Source organism: Megalobrama amblycephala, linkage group LG6 (assembly GCF_018812025.1).
Source record: "Megalobrama amblycephala isolate DHTTF-2021 linkage group LG6, ASM1881202v1, whole genome shotgun sequence".
Classification (NCBI taxonomy): Eukaryota; Metazoa; Chordata; class Actinopteri; order Cypriniformes; family Xenocyprididae; genus Megalobrama; species Megalobrama amblycephala.
Genome location: NC_063049.1, coordinates 20,181,721 through 20,201,783, shown reverse-complemented (window position 1 = coordinate 20,201,783; position 20,063 = coordinate 20,181,721). Strand labels below are relative to the sequence as shown.

At 35.3% G+C, this 20,063-nt stretch overlaps 1 protein-coding gene across 5 annotated transcripts in view; it reads left to right on the top strand.

The window, feature by feature from the left end:
* Positions 1–489: 489 nt before the first annotated feature.
* The window catches only part of igf2bp2a (insulin-like growth factor 2 mRNA binding protein 2a), a 72,642-nt gene continuing 53,068 nt past the window's right edge, over positions 490–20,063 (top strand). The window contains exons 1-2 of one of the 5 annotated variants that reach the window (XM_048193261.1): positions 490–1,161; positions 2,184–2,244. In XM_048193261.1, coding sequence (XP_048049218.1) covers positions 987–1,161; positions 2,184–2,244 — 236 coding nt within the window. In that variant the 5' untranslated portion in view covers positions 490–986. Of the gene's footprint in view, positions 1,162–1,234; positions 1,597–2,183; positions 2,245–20,063 lie in introns of those variants that run through there. The other 4 variants (XM_048193259.1, XM_048193263.1, XM_048193262.1 and 1 more) reach the window with 4 other exon arrangements.

Here is a 20,063-nt window from a genome sequence, read left to right as displayed (position 1 = left end):
TGTGTATATATATTTCACAGGTATGGCATGATGAAAAGATTTGGCTCAAATATTAAATGTCAAACATTAGAATAATATTTGATAAACGTTTACCACAGTCTACATAAGTGGAATCAATGCATTATATTCATATATAACGTGCATGCTCCTCCTAAATCATAATTCCATAAGGTTTCTTCACATTCCTGTTTCTTTTCCATTGACGTGGGCGTTCCCAGAGAAAGTCTCATTTTCCAGCTGCTATTCTCTTTGGAGTCTGTGCTTATGGTTTTACAGCCCTAATTATTAATCGTAGATTAAATTTAGAATCAAACTCGAGTTGAGTGTAAAGGAATATAAAACAAACAAACGGGTTATTCTGTCAAGGGAGCGAGGAAAACGCCCATCAATCCACAACACCCTAAAAGATGTCAATCAAGCTGTCAATCACGATTGCAAATGAAAGCAGCCTCTGAGAATGACTCAAATTCACGTGCATCCGTTTATTAACACAAGCTAAAGGGCTGTACGACTTATCACTACAAATGTATAAATATATATTGACTTGAACAGACATTCTCTCTCTGTAAGTGGATTTAAATTAACTATAAGCCCTCCTGTGTTGCTCACTGAGTCTCATCAATATGCCTTATCCAAAGATTTATGCAGGCAAATTGAACACTAGACACCAATCTAAGTCCATAAACACCTCAAAAGTAATTTTGTGATTTTTAAGAGCGGTTTTATTTAGAGGCGGCGCTTGTTGGCAACAGAGTAACGTCGCAACGAGACTTTTTTTTCAATCCCAGTAAAAGAGTTTGAGCAGGAACATAGTTGTGTATATGTAGCAGGGGGGTCCGGCTGCATCTGGGGGGTGACGGCTGATTTTCAGCACATTTATTTTATTTTTTTCTATTTTATTTTCTCCTTGTTTTCCTTACTTCGAGCAATCCATTGCACGCGCGCGCACGCCGATATATTTGGACGTATAGATTTTCGTATAGACCATGAACAAACTCTATGTGGGGAATCTGAGTCCTTCGGTGACCGTGGAGGACCTGAAGCAGCTCTTCAGCGAGAGGAAGCTTCCCGTGACCGACCAGGTCCTGCTCAAATCCGGCTATGCCTTCGTGGATTTCCCCGACCAGAACTGGGCGATTAAAGCCATCGAGACTCTATCCGGTAAGTGCGTTTTTCCACATCGCGGAAAGTCACGGTTATATTTATCTGGGACTGACAACGTAAAACACTTTCTTGGAAGGGAAAAGAAAAAGTAACGCTCGCGCATCAGCCGCGCGCTGCTCCAGTTCTTCACGCGAGCGGACCAGTGCGCGAATGAACGCCCGCGAGCTCAATCACACTCGCGCTCGCTTCCAATACGCGATACAAGTTGGATTTATGATAGAATTCTCCAAATTCACGCTCGTTTCGCCAAGCCGGGCTTCCGAAAGCGGGCTATTTCTCAGCCAACGGCCCATAGGAATGTATCGGATGGGTCTGATGCTCGGGTGGCAGGCATAATTATTTTTCAGTTATTTTTTGTCTTGATTTTATTGAAAAGAAGCGAGCGAACTGAGCGAGCAGAAGGCGTCACATGCATGTTCCTATGGTGTCCAGGTATGTTTTTACGAGGTGTCTTGAAGGTGGGTGATGGGGGTCTGGAGGAAAGTGCTAATAAACAGGTAGCTGGGGGGGACGGAGGTGAGATGCCAATTTTTGTGCTGCGCCAGGCCACTAACAGATGCACAACACCTCTATATTCTCCTCGCACGCTCGCGAGTCTTCGTGAATGCAACATAAAAGTAACCGACTTGAAGAAACAGGACAAATTTAGGCAGAAGAGTCTTATCCTTTGACCTCCCATTCTTCAAACTCTCCTCATTGCTCGTATGTGGTTAGTGGGAGTGGAAAGCATGGCTGCCCATTCTTCATATCGTATCAGCTCATCAAGCATTTCGCATAATATAATCAGGCATAACAGGACATGTGGTTAAGATATTACACCTTACATGTAGACATGATAAAACTCACTACGTTGCCGACGTGCATTTATAAGCACGAACTTGCACGTGCTATTGTATCCCACGTATTTACGTTTCACGCACTGTTGTTTGTTTTACAAATATAATAAAAACGCTGAAATATATCAGCTGTCGATAATGCACACTGTAATTGTGGTCATTTGTTCTGTTTCCTGCTCGCAGGGAAAGTTGAATTACATGGGAAAGTCATCGAGGTCGACTACTCTGTTCCTAAAAAACTAAGGTAATAATTTCACTTTATTTATATTCTTTTGCAATGCAAAGAAGCGTGAAGTCTGCTGCATTTGGACGCTGGTGGTGCAGTGCTTTGTCTTTATGAAGCTGTGATGTATAATTTAATTTTTAGATTTAGCTTTTTGTATATTTCCTTCCCAAGCTTAACTTTTATTCAGTACTAATTTTTTTCTTGCCCGTTCATATTATTACCTTAATTAATACATTTCTTGTCAGGGTTAACGAGCTCTTGAATTTCATTTTAAGCACACTTGACTCAAATTACGCTGTCTTAAAGTTATAAACTGCAAAGCGCTCTCTGAATGTATGTGTCAAGCATTAAGAAAAAGAGTATTGATATTGGGTGTTTCCTTGCATTATCTAGCCCAAATTGTGCTGTCATTTTCCCCCTCTTGAAAAGCTTAAACACGCCGTGTTTTATGTGCAATAGATCCAGGTTGTGAATGCAAACCTAGGAATAAAGTTTAACCCAACACATATCTGAAATCAGAAATTACGCCCTTTTTTCTTATGCTTGAATTGTACAAGAACAAGATCATTGTGCATGACCTCATGGCGCGTGTTTAGGCCCTTCCGTGGCCCACGTGATTTCCCCTATAGGCCCTGCGTGTGTGTTCCACGGGAGGGCGGCATAGAAATGGCTAGAGAACAGCCCACAACCTTGAGATTTAAGGGCTTGTGTAAAATTACATGTACAGACTTATAGTTTACATCAAATGTACGCTTGTTACGGCGTCTTCCCGTCACACAAGTCGTCACCCAAAACGCTTTAAATCGAAAAATAATCATTGCTGTTATTTCGTAAACCACAATCATACTGGTCTCTGGCGCCTCACAGGGTCGCATGTAACTCGGGGAGCGTGTTGCATAAAGTGCGCAGTCAAGATGGCCAGTCTTTGATTTGGAAGAGTCGGCCATGCTGCTGCTAGACTCAACCTAACATGACTGAAAGCAGCATGCACGAGCAGAAAGTGTGTGTGCTGCTCGTTCTAGAACGTTTCACGCAGTTCTAGAGTGCTTCTAGAATCAGAAACGTAATCTGAAGCGAACTGGAGGGGCTCAAATTACACATGAGCGATATCTGGACGCATTTATGTCGGGATATAATCCTCACACACAAGGTGCTTATGCGTTTTATGTGTTAGGTATGGTTCTTTAGTCTCCTATGCCCAGTGGTAATAGGTATTTTAGTTATTATTTACGTCAGTGTTCATTTTACAGTGCATTTTAGTTCGTATTTACTGAGTAATGCTAATATGCTGTATGCACGTGACGAGGTTATTCAATGGAGCCGCACAGTCGTTTGTTGTTGCTGTTGTGATTAATTGTATTAACCTGAACACAATGTAATTTGAGGTGATATCGATATTTCACTGAATCATAAGTGTATTCTGTGTTTAATGCAGTTGAAGGTGTGCTTATTAACAGTTGTTTTAATTTACATGTTTAATTGACATATCCATACTGTGGTAGAGATAGCCTTACCTGTTAAAATTGAATGCATTACGACTGAATGTTTTCGTATAACACTGATAATTTTTCACAGGATTAAGCCTAAAGAAAGTGGCATTTAGTAGAATGAGTCAATATTTTACATTATTATTATTATATTATTATTATTATTCAGATTTGTCATACCATGACTTGATTGTTTATGGAATTGTTGGCTTAAAGATTATACTGGTTTTATTGTTTGGCAATTGTTTTACAAGACTTTACAAAAAAAAGATATAGGTGAGATTAAATTGATAATATTAAATTAAAGAGTCTAAATTAGCCTAAATAAATGAATATTGTAATTGGATTTATTTATTATGCTATATTGCATTTGCTGAACAGACTTTATAATTTACAGAAATAATTAAAAGTAAACATGTTTTTTGAGAGTTGAATTCTTTGTGAATTATTTTAAAAATTAAATGTTTTTAAAAAAAAAAAATAATAATAATACATGTATATGCAGTTTAATATAGCATGTACAGCAATGTTAAAATATTATCACATGTTGCATATGGCAAAAATAGGCATATTTCATTTTAAATGAGTATTGTTTTTGCCATATTGCCATATTGATCTATAAGTTATTAACTATTGTTTGATTATATACAATTATGATCCATTGTTTTCAGTGGCCCTTTGCTTTTTTATATTTTCATCAATAAGCTGTAACAAGCTGTGAAACAAGACTGAGGATTTTAACTTTTACCTCTTACCTGAATGTTGAGTCATCTGTCTTAGGTAATTCTAAATGTTACATATAATTTTAATAATTCAATGTAATAAAATAGGACACAGGTATTATATTATCAGTTTATTTTCACATTTTCTACAATAGTCTAATTTGAATAATCAGAATGAGAATAAAGAGTAATTTGTAAGAGAATTATTTAAAATGATATTTTTGTGAATTGGTTTTGGATATCTATTTAGAGCAGTAATTTTGTCCCAGTATTTTTTTTTTTCTGTGTATTTTGTGAAAGATCTATTGCAGTGGTTTTATTGGTTTACAAAATCTTTTGAATAGCAGCTGTGCTTTCCATTGATGTATGTTACTTTTGGATTGTTAAATTTGTGGCTTACAATAAGCAGTGCTTTGCTGAGCAGGCTGTGCTCCTTTCAGGATTCTCCCTGTTTCCCTGTGATGTTTTATTATGGAGTCCTCTGTGTTTGCAATAAGGGAGTGGAAGCAAGATATAGGGCAGAACAGAGCTGCATGTATGCAATAGATGTAAAAAGTTTCAAAAGTGTCTCCAGGGCTACTAAAATATTGTTTTTGGATGTCATTTGAATCAGTTTTAAATGACACATTTTACAGTTCATTGATAATGTTTCAAAATCATCTGAAATGTTGTCCAAATAACCAAAATAATTAAATTCACCTTAATGTGAAATATGAATCAATAGCTTGTTTTATGGCTGTGCAATTAGTTGAGGAGTGTGTGCTAGACAACTGTAATTAACCAGAAATCTTTAATTTATGTCCTTGTTATTGAAGTGTCTGTTTTTGTGAATGTATTAAACAATCTGGTTTTTTTAACCACCAGGGAAGGTTTAGACATATTTCCTATTTTCATTTGTCATATCCTGTTGCTGTGCTTATGTGTGGTGGCAAGTCTGACATTTTAATTATCTAGTTTGTTAGGAATAATTCATTTTGTTATCTGATAAAATGGTTATTCAACCAAATCCAAACAATAAAAAATATGATTTTGAAGCTTGCAGTACAAACATTCATATTTAAATTCTAGTGTATTGAACAGACACAAATTGATTACAGAAAATCTGGTTAAATTCAGAATAACGATGCATTTTATTTAGTAATAGATTTTTGTTTTAAATTGAGTGAAATTGTTACTGTATTATAGTGATGCTCATATGAGTTTTCCATGATTATAGATCCTACAATCAAATCATTTGTTCTGCAGAAGAATTTTTACATGTTGAACATGATTTTACCGACTTGAAAGGCAGTTTATAACTACTTACCCCTATGCTTTAATTTCCAATCACCTTCCTTATCCTTTTTAATATGTAATATCTATGTTTAAATATGTAGTTATCTCAGGGTGTCTAAAGGATAGACTGTAGATTTAATGGCTATATCTGGATGGCTAAAAATGATCCACCCAGTTCAAATGATTTTTCTCTATTGGCTCATGAGTTGAATAGATTGTGATGAAGAAGGCTAAGAACAGAACTGTAAAGTGGAAGCTAGAAAAGTGGGTTATGAAGTTGAACTCTCAATAGAGAACTAGTCACAAAACCCAGGGGCATTAGGATCTCAGCGATGATGTCGATTCAGTAATACCTTCCCCCCCCCCCCATCACAGCTTTATTTATTGTCACTTAATAAGGCAAACATATGACCTGTAATACATCCTGGAGTATTTGTGCAAAATCATAAACGACTCAAGATTCTTGTCAAAGTTTGATGCACACTTGAGTGTTTCTTTTCTGAGAATAGTATGCAGCGAATGTGATATTAAAAATCATTTCAGTTTTGTTATGAGTTTAGGTATTTTTAGGTTTAAAGCATCAGTCCTTATGTAGTTTGTTTTCATAAATGCATCATGTTTAAACTCTCTGTGAATGAAACTCATTGCCGCCTTTTCTATCACACATTCAAAATGCATCTAAAAACATGCTCAAATAGAATATCAAGTGATTTGTTCTCTTTGAACCCTGTATTTGTCCAGCGTGAGTCTCAATTTGCAGAGGTTTACAACAGGCACAAAAATCCCCACATTGGTTTGTCAGTACAATATCTTACCTTACGAAAGAAATGAGAAATTATTAATTTTGTTACTCTAGTTCTTCTATGCCCTCTGTAACCTCGCCTCCCTCGATATTAAAATACTGTAATGCATAATTCCTCATTGGTTAATCCCTTTATCGCTATAAAGGGGGCAGAGGGAAGAAAAGGGATTTTATCATAAAGAATGTGAGAATGATTGTCTTAGAAGCTTTTATGCTGTAATCTCCTCTGAAGCAGCTTTGGCTGCTCTCTTCACTGGCTCTTATCAAGTGTTTGTTTGTAGACTAGCGGGCTAATGATAATGTTTCTCATTTGTTGAGTATTATTAAAGAGAGAGGGTCTGTGTTGTTGTTGAACCTGTAAACAGGTGTAATGTGTTTTAGTCGTGTTGTGTTTTATTCAGTGGAGTGGATTCTGCCCTTTGAGTGGCTGAAAGTTAGTCGTTTGTAGCTCTTTTGCTAGCTGGCTATTTGTTATTTGTGTGTATACCTATTGTGTTTAATTGTCCATATGGTGACAGGAAGCACATGAAAGGTGTGGGGCTATAATCTCAAACTGTACTCTGACTCTGTCCCTGTACGTACACTTAATCTTCAGATTAATCTTGGTCTGTCTGTATTTTTTTTCTGGGATGAGGAAAAAGGCTGAAGGGGTTAGCATGAAAAGGCTTAATGTGAATGGACATGGTTTAAAAAAATTACAATCATTTCCTGCTGTAAGTTTGTTTAAATTAAAGTTTAAAGTATGTTTTCTAAATGCACATTATTGATTTTATTGTGAATGATTCATCCATGCGTACGTTTCTTTAAAAAATTGACCTCATAATGTTTAAACAAAATATCATAACTCAATCTTCCAGTAAAATGACAGACTTCTCTCTGGTGATGTATGCCGGACTTCTCCAATCATTTAGTCCTCTTAAACCAGCCCCTTTCTTACAATCGACTGTAAGACTGTAAGTCCCTGCCCGATATTTCACTTGGATGTACATCACAATGAAAAAAGATCTGTCACCCCTTGTTATATCTGCTTCTTTATTATGTCCTATTCACACTCAAAAAACAAACGGAAATTCGAACAAAATTGTGTTTCCCTATTCTTTTCTTGTACACGTAATAGAGCTGCACGATTAATCGTTAAAAGATCGAGATCTCGAATCAAACACCCACGCGGTCTCATTCCTAAATGACAACAGTTCGCCTGTGTCTAATAAACCTATGACAAAATCACACCGGAACGAGGAAATGGTTATCATGTGTAGGTATAAAACAGCTTCACAAACAGTCTTTTCAACCACACAGTATCATTATTTCTGTGTCACAAATATTTGTATTATCACAAAAGTACTGGGATAAAAGTTTATAGTTCGGATAACACTGTTGTCTATGGTAGCGATTAGGAATGCACCGATGCTGATACCAGTATCGGTATCGGCCTGATACCAAGCTCATGTACTTGTACTGGTACTCATAAAAATACTTGATACCAAAGACCGATACCTCTCATGACCTCACGCAGCAGAAACAATGTCAGGCTCAGGGGTGTGGAGATACTTCAGAATTAATGATGACAAACCACACATTGCGAACTGCATGCAAATCGCACTGAATGATATAGACTAAAGCGCTCTCTCTCTTTCTTGCGCGTGATCCCAGTTCTCTGAGACAGCGTGTGATCAGTTCTCATTGCGTCTGAATGGTCAAATGCACAAACAGTCGTCAAAATGTCCATCGTGTGGAGTATTTCACATAAATACAGTCGGTTATGGCATACGTGGACATAAACAGGTGGGTGAAAACAGGATATGTGTCAGATATTACATCCATGGATTCGGTCTTAAAATGATAGCAGCCTAATTAAATATTTGCCATTTAATGTTAATAAAACAACAAATGATGTTAAATGAATGTGTGTGTGTGTGTGTGTGTGTGTATGTATGTATGTGTGTATATATATATATATATATATATATATATATATATATATATATATATATATATATATATATATATATATATATATATATATAAATATAAAATCTATCGTGAAAGAAATAAAATTTCTCATATCATGGTCATATTGCCCACTCGTACCATATTCCACCATGAGAAATCTGGTCACTAGGTTGTGTTTTCATTGGTTCACAGTGTTACGTTATAAAATTTTGTTATGTAATAGTTGTTTAGCACTTTTTGAAAGGCAGGTTAAAAAAGACTTTAAAAAAACAGAAAAACTAAAAAAGTTTTTGTTTTTTATTATGACTTTGGTAATTATGCCTTTTGAAGGTTATTGGACACTGTGAAATTTGCGCTTTAAGTTTGTGTCAAGCACATAAAAATTATTAGTTTTTTTCATTGGAGTAATAATAAAGAAACTGTCCTACATTCATTAGTCTCACTGTGTTGTGCTTGGAAACTGCCACATCACCAAAAAAAGAAAAAAAAAAAAAGAAAGAAAAATAGTAATAAATGTATAGGCATTGGTATCGGTACCAGAAAAAAATATCGGTACTCGGTCCTTAAATGGTATTGGTGCAACCCTAGTAGCGATCAAAATAGAGCGAATCACATTTTGAAAGTATTTTGGTGCTTCGAATAATGATTGTATTGATTACATCTTTACGCCACAAGGTGGCAATAAGTGAATGTTAAAAATGTATTTGTTATTGAATCATTCATTCAAGAGATTTGTTCAAAAATGCTGAATTATCCAGTAATTTAACGAGTGAAGTATTAATGAGAGCAAGTCATTGAATCATTCCGTGTTTGTTTTTTAAATAATTCAGATGAATTAACAATTTTAAATGCACTGCAGGAATTAACATTTTGCCAGAACCTCTAGTGAATTACATTATTTTGTTTAGTTGTTTGTTCAGAATCGTGCTCTCTGTTTGAAACAAACAAACAAACAAAAACGTGATTATCAATTTATCCAGAATCATTCAGCTCTAATATGTAGCAATTACCAGTACAAATATAAAATGATCATAAGGTTGTCTGTTGTTGGCAAGCATACATAAACTAATACTGTTTCTGTTACATTATACACAAAAAAATCTTGGATAAAATGCTTTAGAACTAGTAGTAAGTTCAGATTAAAATGTGCTCAACAAATATTTCTCCATTAAATGCATGTATTCACAGTAGCCTCAGCTTGAGGGAAGCCTACCTTTGCAGAAGGGGACTGTGGGATATCTCAGCTGAGCAGGGTGCTGCTGAGCGGCCGCAGCATGAGCGTTCATACATGGCGCGGTGGTGGCACTGCTTTGGGGTTTGTCATGCTCTTGGGTGGCATGGCAGGTGGGGGAAACGGGCAGCTGAGAACCCAGCAGGTGCCACGTCTTGCACTTCTGCCCTGACTGGCTCACTCTGACTGAACGCTGTGTGAGTGTGTGTGTCGGAGCAGTTGTTCGCCCCTAGCGCTGGTGAGATGGTGTCAGGCTTGGTCAGTAGCACCTGTCCAATACAACCTCTTCTTCTCCTAACCATTCATGGTTGTGTTACTACGAAGCTTCATTTGTTGTCCTCTGAAGTTGCCAGTCTGTTGAACTCGATGGCATTTATCTTGTCCTTCTGTGCAACTGTCACAAGAAATATGTGTAATATAGAGGGGGCTGTAAATATTTCATTGCAGCCGCATCAAGGGCACACTGCCTCGTCTTACAGCATTCAGAAGAGGGTGCGCCATACCCTTAAAGGGAGCTTTTCCTTGCCCAGCGGTGTTCGCAAATATTATCAGTGCTCCAACTGTTCTGGCAGAACCGAGTCTATACCCAACAGTGAGAATAATCCTATGGTTACTATGGCAACCGAATAGGAGTATTTATTTATTTTTCTTGAGAGGTCAAAGATGTATGAAAAGGATCCTGTATTATACATTGCATTTTGTACAAGTGCATGTATTTGTTTTTGGCCCAAAGGATTTTTTTTTTTATGCTCAGAAGTTGTTCAGTTATGTTTTATTTAAATATTGACTTTGTCTAGGAAGTTTCTGCTAAATCGCCTTAGGAGGAATCAAAACAGACAAATAAAAATATAAGAATGTAGAATTTCAATGCCATGGGTTTGATTCCCAGGGAATGCATGAACCGATAAGATGTGTGTCATGAATGCAATGTAAGTTTCTTTGGATAAAAACACCTAATGCATGTACAATGCAAATAAAAGTTTAAATGGGACTCATTTTTGTCCACATCTGTTAATTTGTCTTCTGAGCATGTCTTTGTCTAATGAGCATGTTTTTTTTATTTCTGAATTAAATTCATTTAGACTTTTAAATATTATATATGATTATATATGATTTTTAAATATATCTCCGATTGTGTTCGTCTGAAAGAAGATAGTCATATACACCTAGGAGTGTGAAATAATTTTCATTTTTGGGTGAACTATCACTTTAAATGAACAAAATTCTTGAAAAGAAAACATTAAGTAGTTTGGCATAATCTTTTATCATTTATTAGAAAAAATATTTTAACTAAACTGCATCAATGCTTGTTAATATTTGAAAAACGGTTGAAAATGTGTTGAAAATAAAGTAAAAGATTTTGTTTTGAAGGTATTAAAAAAAAATAATTACAGTTCCACCACATTTTTAGTCATTAAATTTGCACTTTTGTTGTAAAAGGTTTTTTGTTTTGTTTTTTCTGATCAACTTCACACACATTTAACTAGATTTTTAATACTTTTCTTTTAATTTATGTAGACACTCCATTGATCCAAAATTAATGTAGCAAATCTGAGCAGTTTGTGACATTATTTAGATCTTTTTTTTTTCCTTTTTTTTAAAAAAAAAAAGACTTCCTTGAGATTACTGAAAGAGAAATAGAATTTAAGTATAAGCCTATATACTTACAAATAATGTCTCCATTTGCTCTCCATTTAATCTCATTGCTCTCTAGGAGAAACACTTGGAATATTACATGGTTATTTGTGATTTTTCTTGCTAGTGTAATGCTGTAATAAATTAACTGTGGATTGTGGATTGTGGATTTTTGTATTGTCATTTGTTAAATTTCTTGATCGTTTCATCCTTTTAAAACCTGATAATAATTAAATTGTCACTGTCCATCCCTCATGGTCCGTCTGCATCTCTGCATTTGGCATTTAGAGCACAATGTCTCTGGTGTTTGTGGGATCTTCCCCTACGCAACTGAGAAACTTTTCAGTAAGATTTTTATTCATGAATCCCACTCGTGCATCGGCCATTTACATTTTGTCTCTCCATATGTATGATTGAGAGGGCATCAACAACATGTCCTCAGAAACCTCTGAGCAAATCGGCACCCACCAGCTCCCTGAGCACAACTCTGAGTATTGTTTTGCTCTGTGTGATTTGTTATGAATGAAGAGGCAGCTCTTACTGTGTGGACTAGAGTGATGGAGGGATCACAGCAATCTACAGGACTTGAGAACATTATTAATGAGTTTTGATGGAATTTGAATGATTAATTCAGCGTGTCTGTGAAATGTGTGCTTTATTTGATGGACGTTTGATGGTCCTGGAATTTTTCTTCAAATGGATTTTTTATACGTAATGTAAATACGCTGCTGTAGAGAAACATTTGTCCAAAATATCGACCAAAGAGTGGTTGTAATACCTTGAAATCTGTTTGCATGTCCATTCATCTCAATGGCAGTTGTACCCCTTTATAATGTAAAAGTAATGTAATGTAAATGTTATATGCTACCGTTCAAAGGTTTGGGGTTGGTAAGAATTTGCAATGTTATACTCAAAAATGTATTTATTTGATCAAAATACAGTAAAAAAATAATATTGTGACTATTCTCTATTCTTTTTTTTTTTTTTTTTTTTTTTTCCAAATATATTTTAAAATGTAATTTAATCCTGTAATGGTAAAGCTGATTTTTCAGCATCATTACTCCAGTCTTCAGTGTCACATGATCCTTCAGAAATCATTCTAATATGCTGATTTGCTGCTTAACCCTTTCGCACGTAAGTTTAAAATATTCTGGCTGACCCTCCAGCGTGAGGTTTTTTTAAGGCGACCGTTATTTAGAATGTATCACTTTATGGTTTCCATGGTGACGCGTCATTGTTTGTTACGTGACACACCGCAACAATATCTAAATATATTGTTTTGTTAGTACTCATGTGTATTTAAATGTCTGAAACCTAAAATAAACATTATTTGGTTGAAAACACTGCATATATGTAATATATGAAAAGCGCTGCGCGCGTCCATCTCTGGTTTAGCGCCAGCCAAAGCGCGCACGCACATTTGAATTTGGCAGTTGATTACGTGATGCACTGAACGTTCTAATCACACCAGTGTGATCGTACGCGTCAAAGGGTTAAGAAACATTTCTTATTATAAACAATGTTGAAAATAGTTGTACTGCTGATTCAGTATTCTTTGATAAATTGAAAGATTTCTATTTGAAATAGAAATAATGACATTTATGTTACAAAAGATTTCTATTTGAAATAGAAATCTTTTGTAACATAAATGTCATTATTGTCACTCTTGATCAATTTAATGCATCAATGCTGAATAAAATGATTAATTTCTTTAAAAAAAAATCTTACTGACCCCAAATATTGTAATTATAAAAACTTTTTCTGTTGCATAAATAAAGGCCCTTCTGTAACAGGTCGACATAGTTTGTAAAGATATAAAATGCATCTGTAATAATGAAGCAGAAGTCTGCTCTTTGCATGCAGATCAGCAGTTATTGTTAGAAATATGGCAACAAAATGCATCATCAAATGTCAGGCGTCATCACACAACCAAACATTTGGTACCAGTCGTTTGATGTCAACAATTAGTTCACCTAAAAAATGAACAGAGATATTAAATAAGACTGCTGTTGATGTTAAAATTTCATTGAGTCATATTGTGGTCCACGGGGTTCTTGTTTAGCATGTCTGCATTGGCTCTGAGAGTCGCTGGCAGAGGGCAGTGTTTCAGAAGTGACGAACAGTCTACCTGCTACAGTATGTGCTTATGGCATACATAAAGGCATTAGTAAGCCAAGAAGCTTAGTCAAGTGTACAGAAGGCCTCTATGTCCATAGATATTCTGTTGTGGATGCAGTTTGACAACGGATGAAACAATGTCAGCCACGTCTTTTAGTTACACCATTTTTGGACAGTGTGTCTTTGTCACCCTCTTGCTGAGTGAAACGCCTCTGCCTCAGCCTTCATTGTGGGAATCGGTCAATGAGTACATTGAATGAAACTCTCCCTGATAAATATTTAGCCTGTTCGACACAGACTCTGCAGGCCAGGCACAGAGAAAGAACCCCTTGAAATCATCATGCTAGCGAGAGGCGGTTTGCGATCATTGGTAGACGATTTAAACAGGCTCATCATAAATCTTCTTTAAACAGGCTCATCATCCCAACCAGCTTTTACTGACACTACTGTGAGACTAGTGCTGGGTAGTAACAGATTACATGTAATCTGGATTATGTAATCGGTTTCTAAAAATTAAGTACTTGTAATTAGATTATGTTCCTTTTTAAAATACTTGTAATCACTCTACAGTTATTTTTTTTTTTTTTTATCGATTAGATGATTACGTTGTGCTAACAAATGGCAGTAAATTATTTGTAATTCATCGATTCTCCCTACTACTTTAAAAATTGTCCTTTCTAAACAGCCTACTTCTTATATACGATCAGAAGGTCTTCCAGGTTTGTGGAACCAGCCACTAGTCATGAGCCAGTCAGTGAAAACTGAGACCCACACAGATTTTGATCAGTGGATTTACAGAAATCATTTCATTTTTGAGTGTTTTCTCAACATCGCAGCATTGCATGTCTAATCAGCTCCTGACAAAACACATGAATTATTATTTGAATTATCACCCAGTGAGTCATTTAACTTTTTGTCAGCTGAACCTCTTTGACCTGTTATATTTACTTGAAGTACTCAAGATTTTAAGGTAATGACTAGGTCAATAATAAGATTAAGTAAATAATAATAATGATAAAATGTATGATTTATTTACATTTTTATGATTTAATTACTTAATAGTTTTTCATTAAACTCACAAACCCGGTTCTGGAAACCCTGACGTAATGTAATATTTAATGCACTTTATTCTGTTAATAACAAAGAATGGGATATATTTTCTTTCTCTTTGTATTTTTATATCGATATAGTACAAGATTATCCTTTTCAAATCAATGTGATAAATAAGTTTGGTCAAAAGTAATGTAAAAGTAACCAAAAAATAGTCGGATTATATTACGTTAAATGTGTAATGTAATAGATTACGTTACTAACTACAATTTTTGTCATGTGATTTGGAATTGGTAACCGATTCATAAGTAATTTTCCCAGCACTGGGAATGGTTTAATTTAAATATTAATATTTAAAAAAATAGAATCAATAAAATGTATTAACAATTATAGTGCCCTATAAAATGTTTTATTTTATTTATTTACAACCCGAATTCCAGAAATGTTGGGATGTTTTTTTTTTAATTTGAATAAAGTGAAAACTAAAAGACTTTCAAATCACATGAGCCAATATTTTATTCACAATAGAACTTAGATAACATAAATGTTTAAACTGAGAAATTTTGCTCTTTTATCCATTAAATGTGCTCATTTCAAATTTGATGCCTGCTACAGGTCTCAAAAAAGTTGTCACGGGGGCAACAAATGGCTGAAAAAGCAAGAAATTTTGAAAAAATTCAGCTGGGAGAACATCTAGCAACCAATTAAGTTAATTGATATCAGGTCTGTAACATGATTAGCTATAAAAGGGATGTCTTAGAGAGGCAGCCTTTCAGAAGTAAAGATGGGCAGAGGGTCTCCAATCTGTGAAAGCGTGCGTAAAAAGATTGTGCAATACTTTAAAAACGATGTTCCTCAATGTCAAATTGCAAAGGCTCTGCAAATCTCATCATCTACAATGCATACCATCATCAAAAGATTCAGAGAAACTGGAGAAATCTCTGTGCGTAAGGGACAAGGCTGAAGACCTCTATTGGATGCCCGTGGTCTTCGGGCCCTCAGACGATACTGCATCACTGTGACATTCCACGATATACAGTAAATTCCATTTTTATGACTGGATTGGATTCCGTGAATCCATCTGCATTTACCACATCGCAGAAATCATAGGACCCTAATTATGTGTGCCACAATATACGTGTGATTGGGTGATTTATAGAGTTTGATATTCTGCTTTTGAACAGAACAAACCCAGTGTGTTTAAGGTAAAGTGCCTGTGTCGTTTTCAGACATGCTAGACGTCACTCTCCCTCTCTAGTACTGTGAGTAGGGATTGGACATATGCTGGTGGTATATCAAGCCATGGTAAAGACTGTTATATAACATTTGTAGGTAGCTATATTTGTGCATCTGTCAGTGGGCAGAACTGCTTTATTTGCATTTGGAAACATGTACTGCAACAGCAATAAGCGATGTGTCCCAAACAAGTCAAAATAAGGAATAACTTGTTACTAAGGGGTGCTTGCAACAGCAGGAAACGATTTTAGTTTATGATGAGCAACATCACAAACTTGTTTCATTAATATAGAATTCTTGTGGTGTGTTGACACAGGTGCGCATATTGGATATTTTTCAACAGCTTCAAATGTGACTCATCCAAACAGAATTTTGATTAATTATCCGTTTTATGTTAGCTTTACTGTTTTGAATCTTGTTTTTAACCCATGTTACATATACTGCCGTTCAAAAGTTTGGGGGTCAGTAAGGTTTAAATACTTATAAATTGATCAGAAGTGACAGGAAAGTCATGTATAATGTTACAGAAATATTTCTATTTCAAAAAAATTCTGTTCATTTGAACTTTGATTATTAAAGAATCCTGAAAAAATGCACCATGGTTTCCACAAAAATACTGTTGATAATAATAAGAAATGTTTCTTGAGCAGCAAATCATCATATTAGAATGATTTCTGAAGGATCATGTGACACTGAAGACTGGAGTAATGATGCTGAAAATTCAGCTGTGACATCACAGGAATAAATTACAATTCAAAATATATTAAAATGGAAAACAGTTATTTTAAAAATGTAATAAAATATTACTATTTTTTTTTATTTGGGTTATGCAAAAACTTGTATTACTACATGGTTATTTAATATATAAACCAGTTTTTGTTAAATTTCCAAGTACACTAACTATATAAAATAACTGGAACTTATTATAATCATACCTTATTAATTATAATGTCTATATGTTAATAATATTAATACATTTTATTTTTTATTTTTTATTTTAAACTACAAAAATAATAAACAAATAAATAGAGTAACTGTAAATGTAATATAAGCTTGTGGTCTGTCTGTGTTATGAAGAATGCCACAGCATTTCCACACACAAACATTCAGGTGATCAATAAAGAATATCATTGAGGAAACAAAAACTGGAGTCAAGCCCATACTCTCTCACCAGTAACCATAGCGAGAGTGACTAAAGTAATATCAAAGATGGTGACTTCCTTAAAACTGAAAAGTCTTATCACTTTTTGACATGACAAGAGTCCAATCGAGTTCATCCGTCAACTTTTTTATTAACCGACAGCAGCTTTTATATCTGTGTGGAGAGCGGAGCATTTGAGTCGTGAGTAGAACACAAAACTGACGGGAGGTGCTCCGGTGGAGAACCGTAACTGGATCTAAAACCTTCAGATGACACGCAGCTCATATCTCTGTCACTGTAAGTTACGAAACAAAACATAAAAAAACACAAAAAACGGTAGCCACATGTTTATGCAGAGCGGCTCTCTCGCACTGTATGACGTGACAGACAATAGTTGTCCAGTCCAGTTCCGTTCACACAGCGTGCGTATTTTCAGTCATGAAAATCGTTTATAGATCGTTTATAGAATGTGGTTGTCGTTCCCATAAATAACTGAAATGTGTGTGAAAGTAACCGTATTAAGGACTCAAATACAGGACTGATCTCCATATTCTGCTGCTGTGTCAACGTGTCCTTATTTGATGACAGTTCTTACGACTTCATGCCTAAGCCATTGAGCTTTTTAGATGAACATGATAAGGAACCAAAATAGTAGCCACAAACCTTGACAACGCATTCCTCTCAAATTCCCCTGTACTGACTTGTGGTTTAGCTGCCAAGTTCATTAAAGTGATTCATTCAGAATATATTGGGTCATGCTGTTGACTCAATCCCCTGAGGAAAAAATAGCATGTGGACTTGTGCGGTGGCCTTGAAGACAGACTGAAGAAGTGAATTTGTTGAAACTGAAATCTAAAAAGACATTTCCGTTTATTTGACCCATCTGTGCCTTCGTTAAAGTCTCTCTCTTTTGATGGTGCAAACGGCGCTAACTGTCTCAGCGATATTGTTCACTAACAGACATGTTGCTAGGATACGAAATTACTTCAGTTGGCACTGAGTTTCAGTGCTTTGAAAATGGTGAGTGGTTTGTGTCTTTCAAACTTACTGAAAGCGTATTTAGAAATAAATGCAATATTTGCTGCCGTCTTTCACGTCTTGTTTACATGATAGTAAGACATTTGTTTGTCACTTCCTTTAAAAGTGGCTGTAAGACCACTCCGGTTCAATGTGTCACTCTCTTTTATGTGACTGTCCAAGTCTTTCCTCACTCATTGAAGGAACATAACCTTTTCCAAGATGACACAGTATTTTTAATGCTTATCTCAGACATCTGATCTGACTTCTGAAAGCTTGATGTTCACAGGTCTTTCATCTGAAGTCTGAGTCAAGCTTGAGGACCTTAAACTGGAGTATGAGTTAAGTCTGAAGTCTGTTACACCGTGTCCTAACCTAGGGCCCTATAATTTCCGCGATCACGGAATCGCGGAATCCAGTCATAAAAACGGAATTTACTATATAATGCGGAATGTCACGGAATTTGTCAATTTTTTGATGAATGAATTAAAAGCAGGTCAGTACACTTAAATTAAATTGCGATATAGACTAGTGAGTGTGAATATTAAACTGCAAAAATACTATTTAAACATGAATCCTGCATGCCTGTGTGACTCTGAAATGAATGATGCGGAAGCGCAGTTTCATTTACCTCACACACAATCGCGCAGGCGCACGCACGCACGCTGAAGCACATGCGACGCTCGCGGTGTTTTCGTCCTCTGTCGCCTCACTATATGAACGCACAAATTCATCTCCAGAGCTGCTCTGAAAGTCACTTCATCAGCATTTAACTGCTTCATTTGAGAAAACTACCGTCATAAACACAGAGAAACTCAAAGCTCTTGGCAAACCGTCAAAATAAAAGTTTGATTTAACTTGACAGAAACATAGTACTGTTGTACAGTAGAATTTAGATAAATTAATTTAACAATAAATTATTAAAATATATTTTTAAACAATAATCTCAGTGTTTCTTCCATGTTTTAATTTTAACAGTAAAGCTCTGTTGTGCAGCACATTGTTTGACAAAAAGTTTAATTTCATGATTAAAAGATAAATTAAATGGTATGCGTTCATTTGATTGCCAGAAAAAAACAGAACTTCTGAAGAAAAAAAAATCATAAAAATATATTTTTTAATTAATTAATATTGTTGTTTTTAAGAATTCAATTAATTAGACATATTTTTTGATTATTGAAATGGAATTAAACCATTAAAAAGGAATCCAGAAAACAGAATTTGGTAAAAATTAAAATTGGAGGGGAAAGAATAAAACGTTTATCATAGGGCCATAAAAAAATGTATTTTTTGTTTTTTTTTGTTAAACTTTTATTAAATTGTTGGTAAATTGAACAAGATTCATTATTTCAATTAATTAGACATGCTTTTTGATTACTAAAATTTAATTTAACTATTAAAATGGAGCCAAAAAATAAATAAAACGGAAAAAACGGAATCTGAATCTGAATCTGAAACGGAATTTGGGAAAAAATAAAACGGATTTCATAGGGCCCTACTAACCAGACGCGATGCAATAATATTCCAGCGACAAGCAATTTGACTGTCCACACTAGACGCGACGTGACGATGAGAAGCGATTAAATCAATCAAAACCCACAGCCAATCAGAAGAGAGTGTGGGCGGGCTTTCTCGGCAAGAACACAGCAGACGCAATGAAATGGGTTAGTACATAGTAAAATTCATAAATATTACACAATTTAAACATTGTTTAAAGTACATACGGAGTGACTGAACCAATCTTTGTCATAGAATACACTTGTTTGTTCGCATTGAGTTGACAGTTTGAACACTCTTGTGCCCATTTATTTATTTTCAAGATCTGAGGTGAATTAGTCAGTGTTGTTTTCATTACAGCTAAAAAACTGGGAACACAGAATGATATTCAAACTCACATTAGACGCTTTTAACGTTAAATAAAGCACATAAACAGTACCTGATATTTTCATTGCCATACTTTGTGTTGCTGTTTCAGCCGCGACGTCGTGGAACGTTACTGGAAAAGATACATTTTATCGCTTGTCGCGGCGTCGCGTCACACCTGGTTAGGACACGGTGTTAGGGTCTTTTGTCATTTTGTCTCCAATCGTCTTTTTTAATGCCTTTTTTATATTCTACTTAAAATTTATATTTACAAAAATGACATTATATAGGCAAAGGTATATTGTAA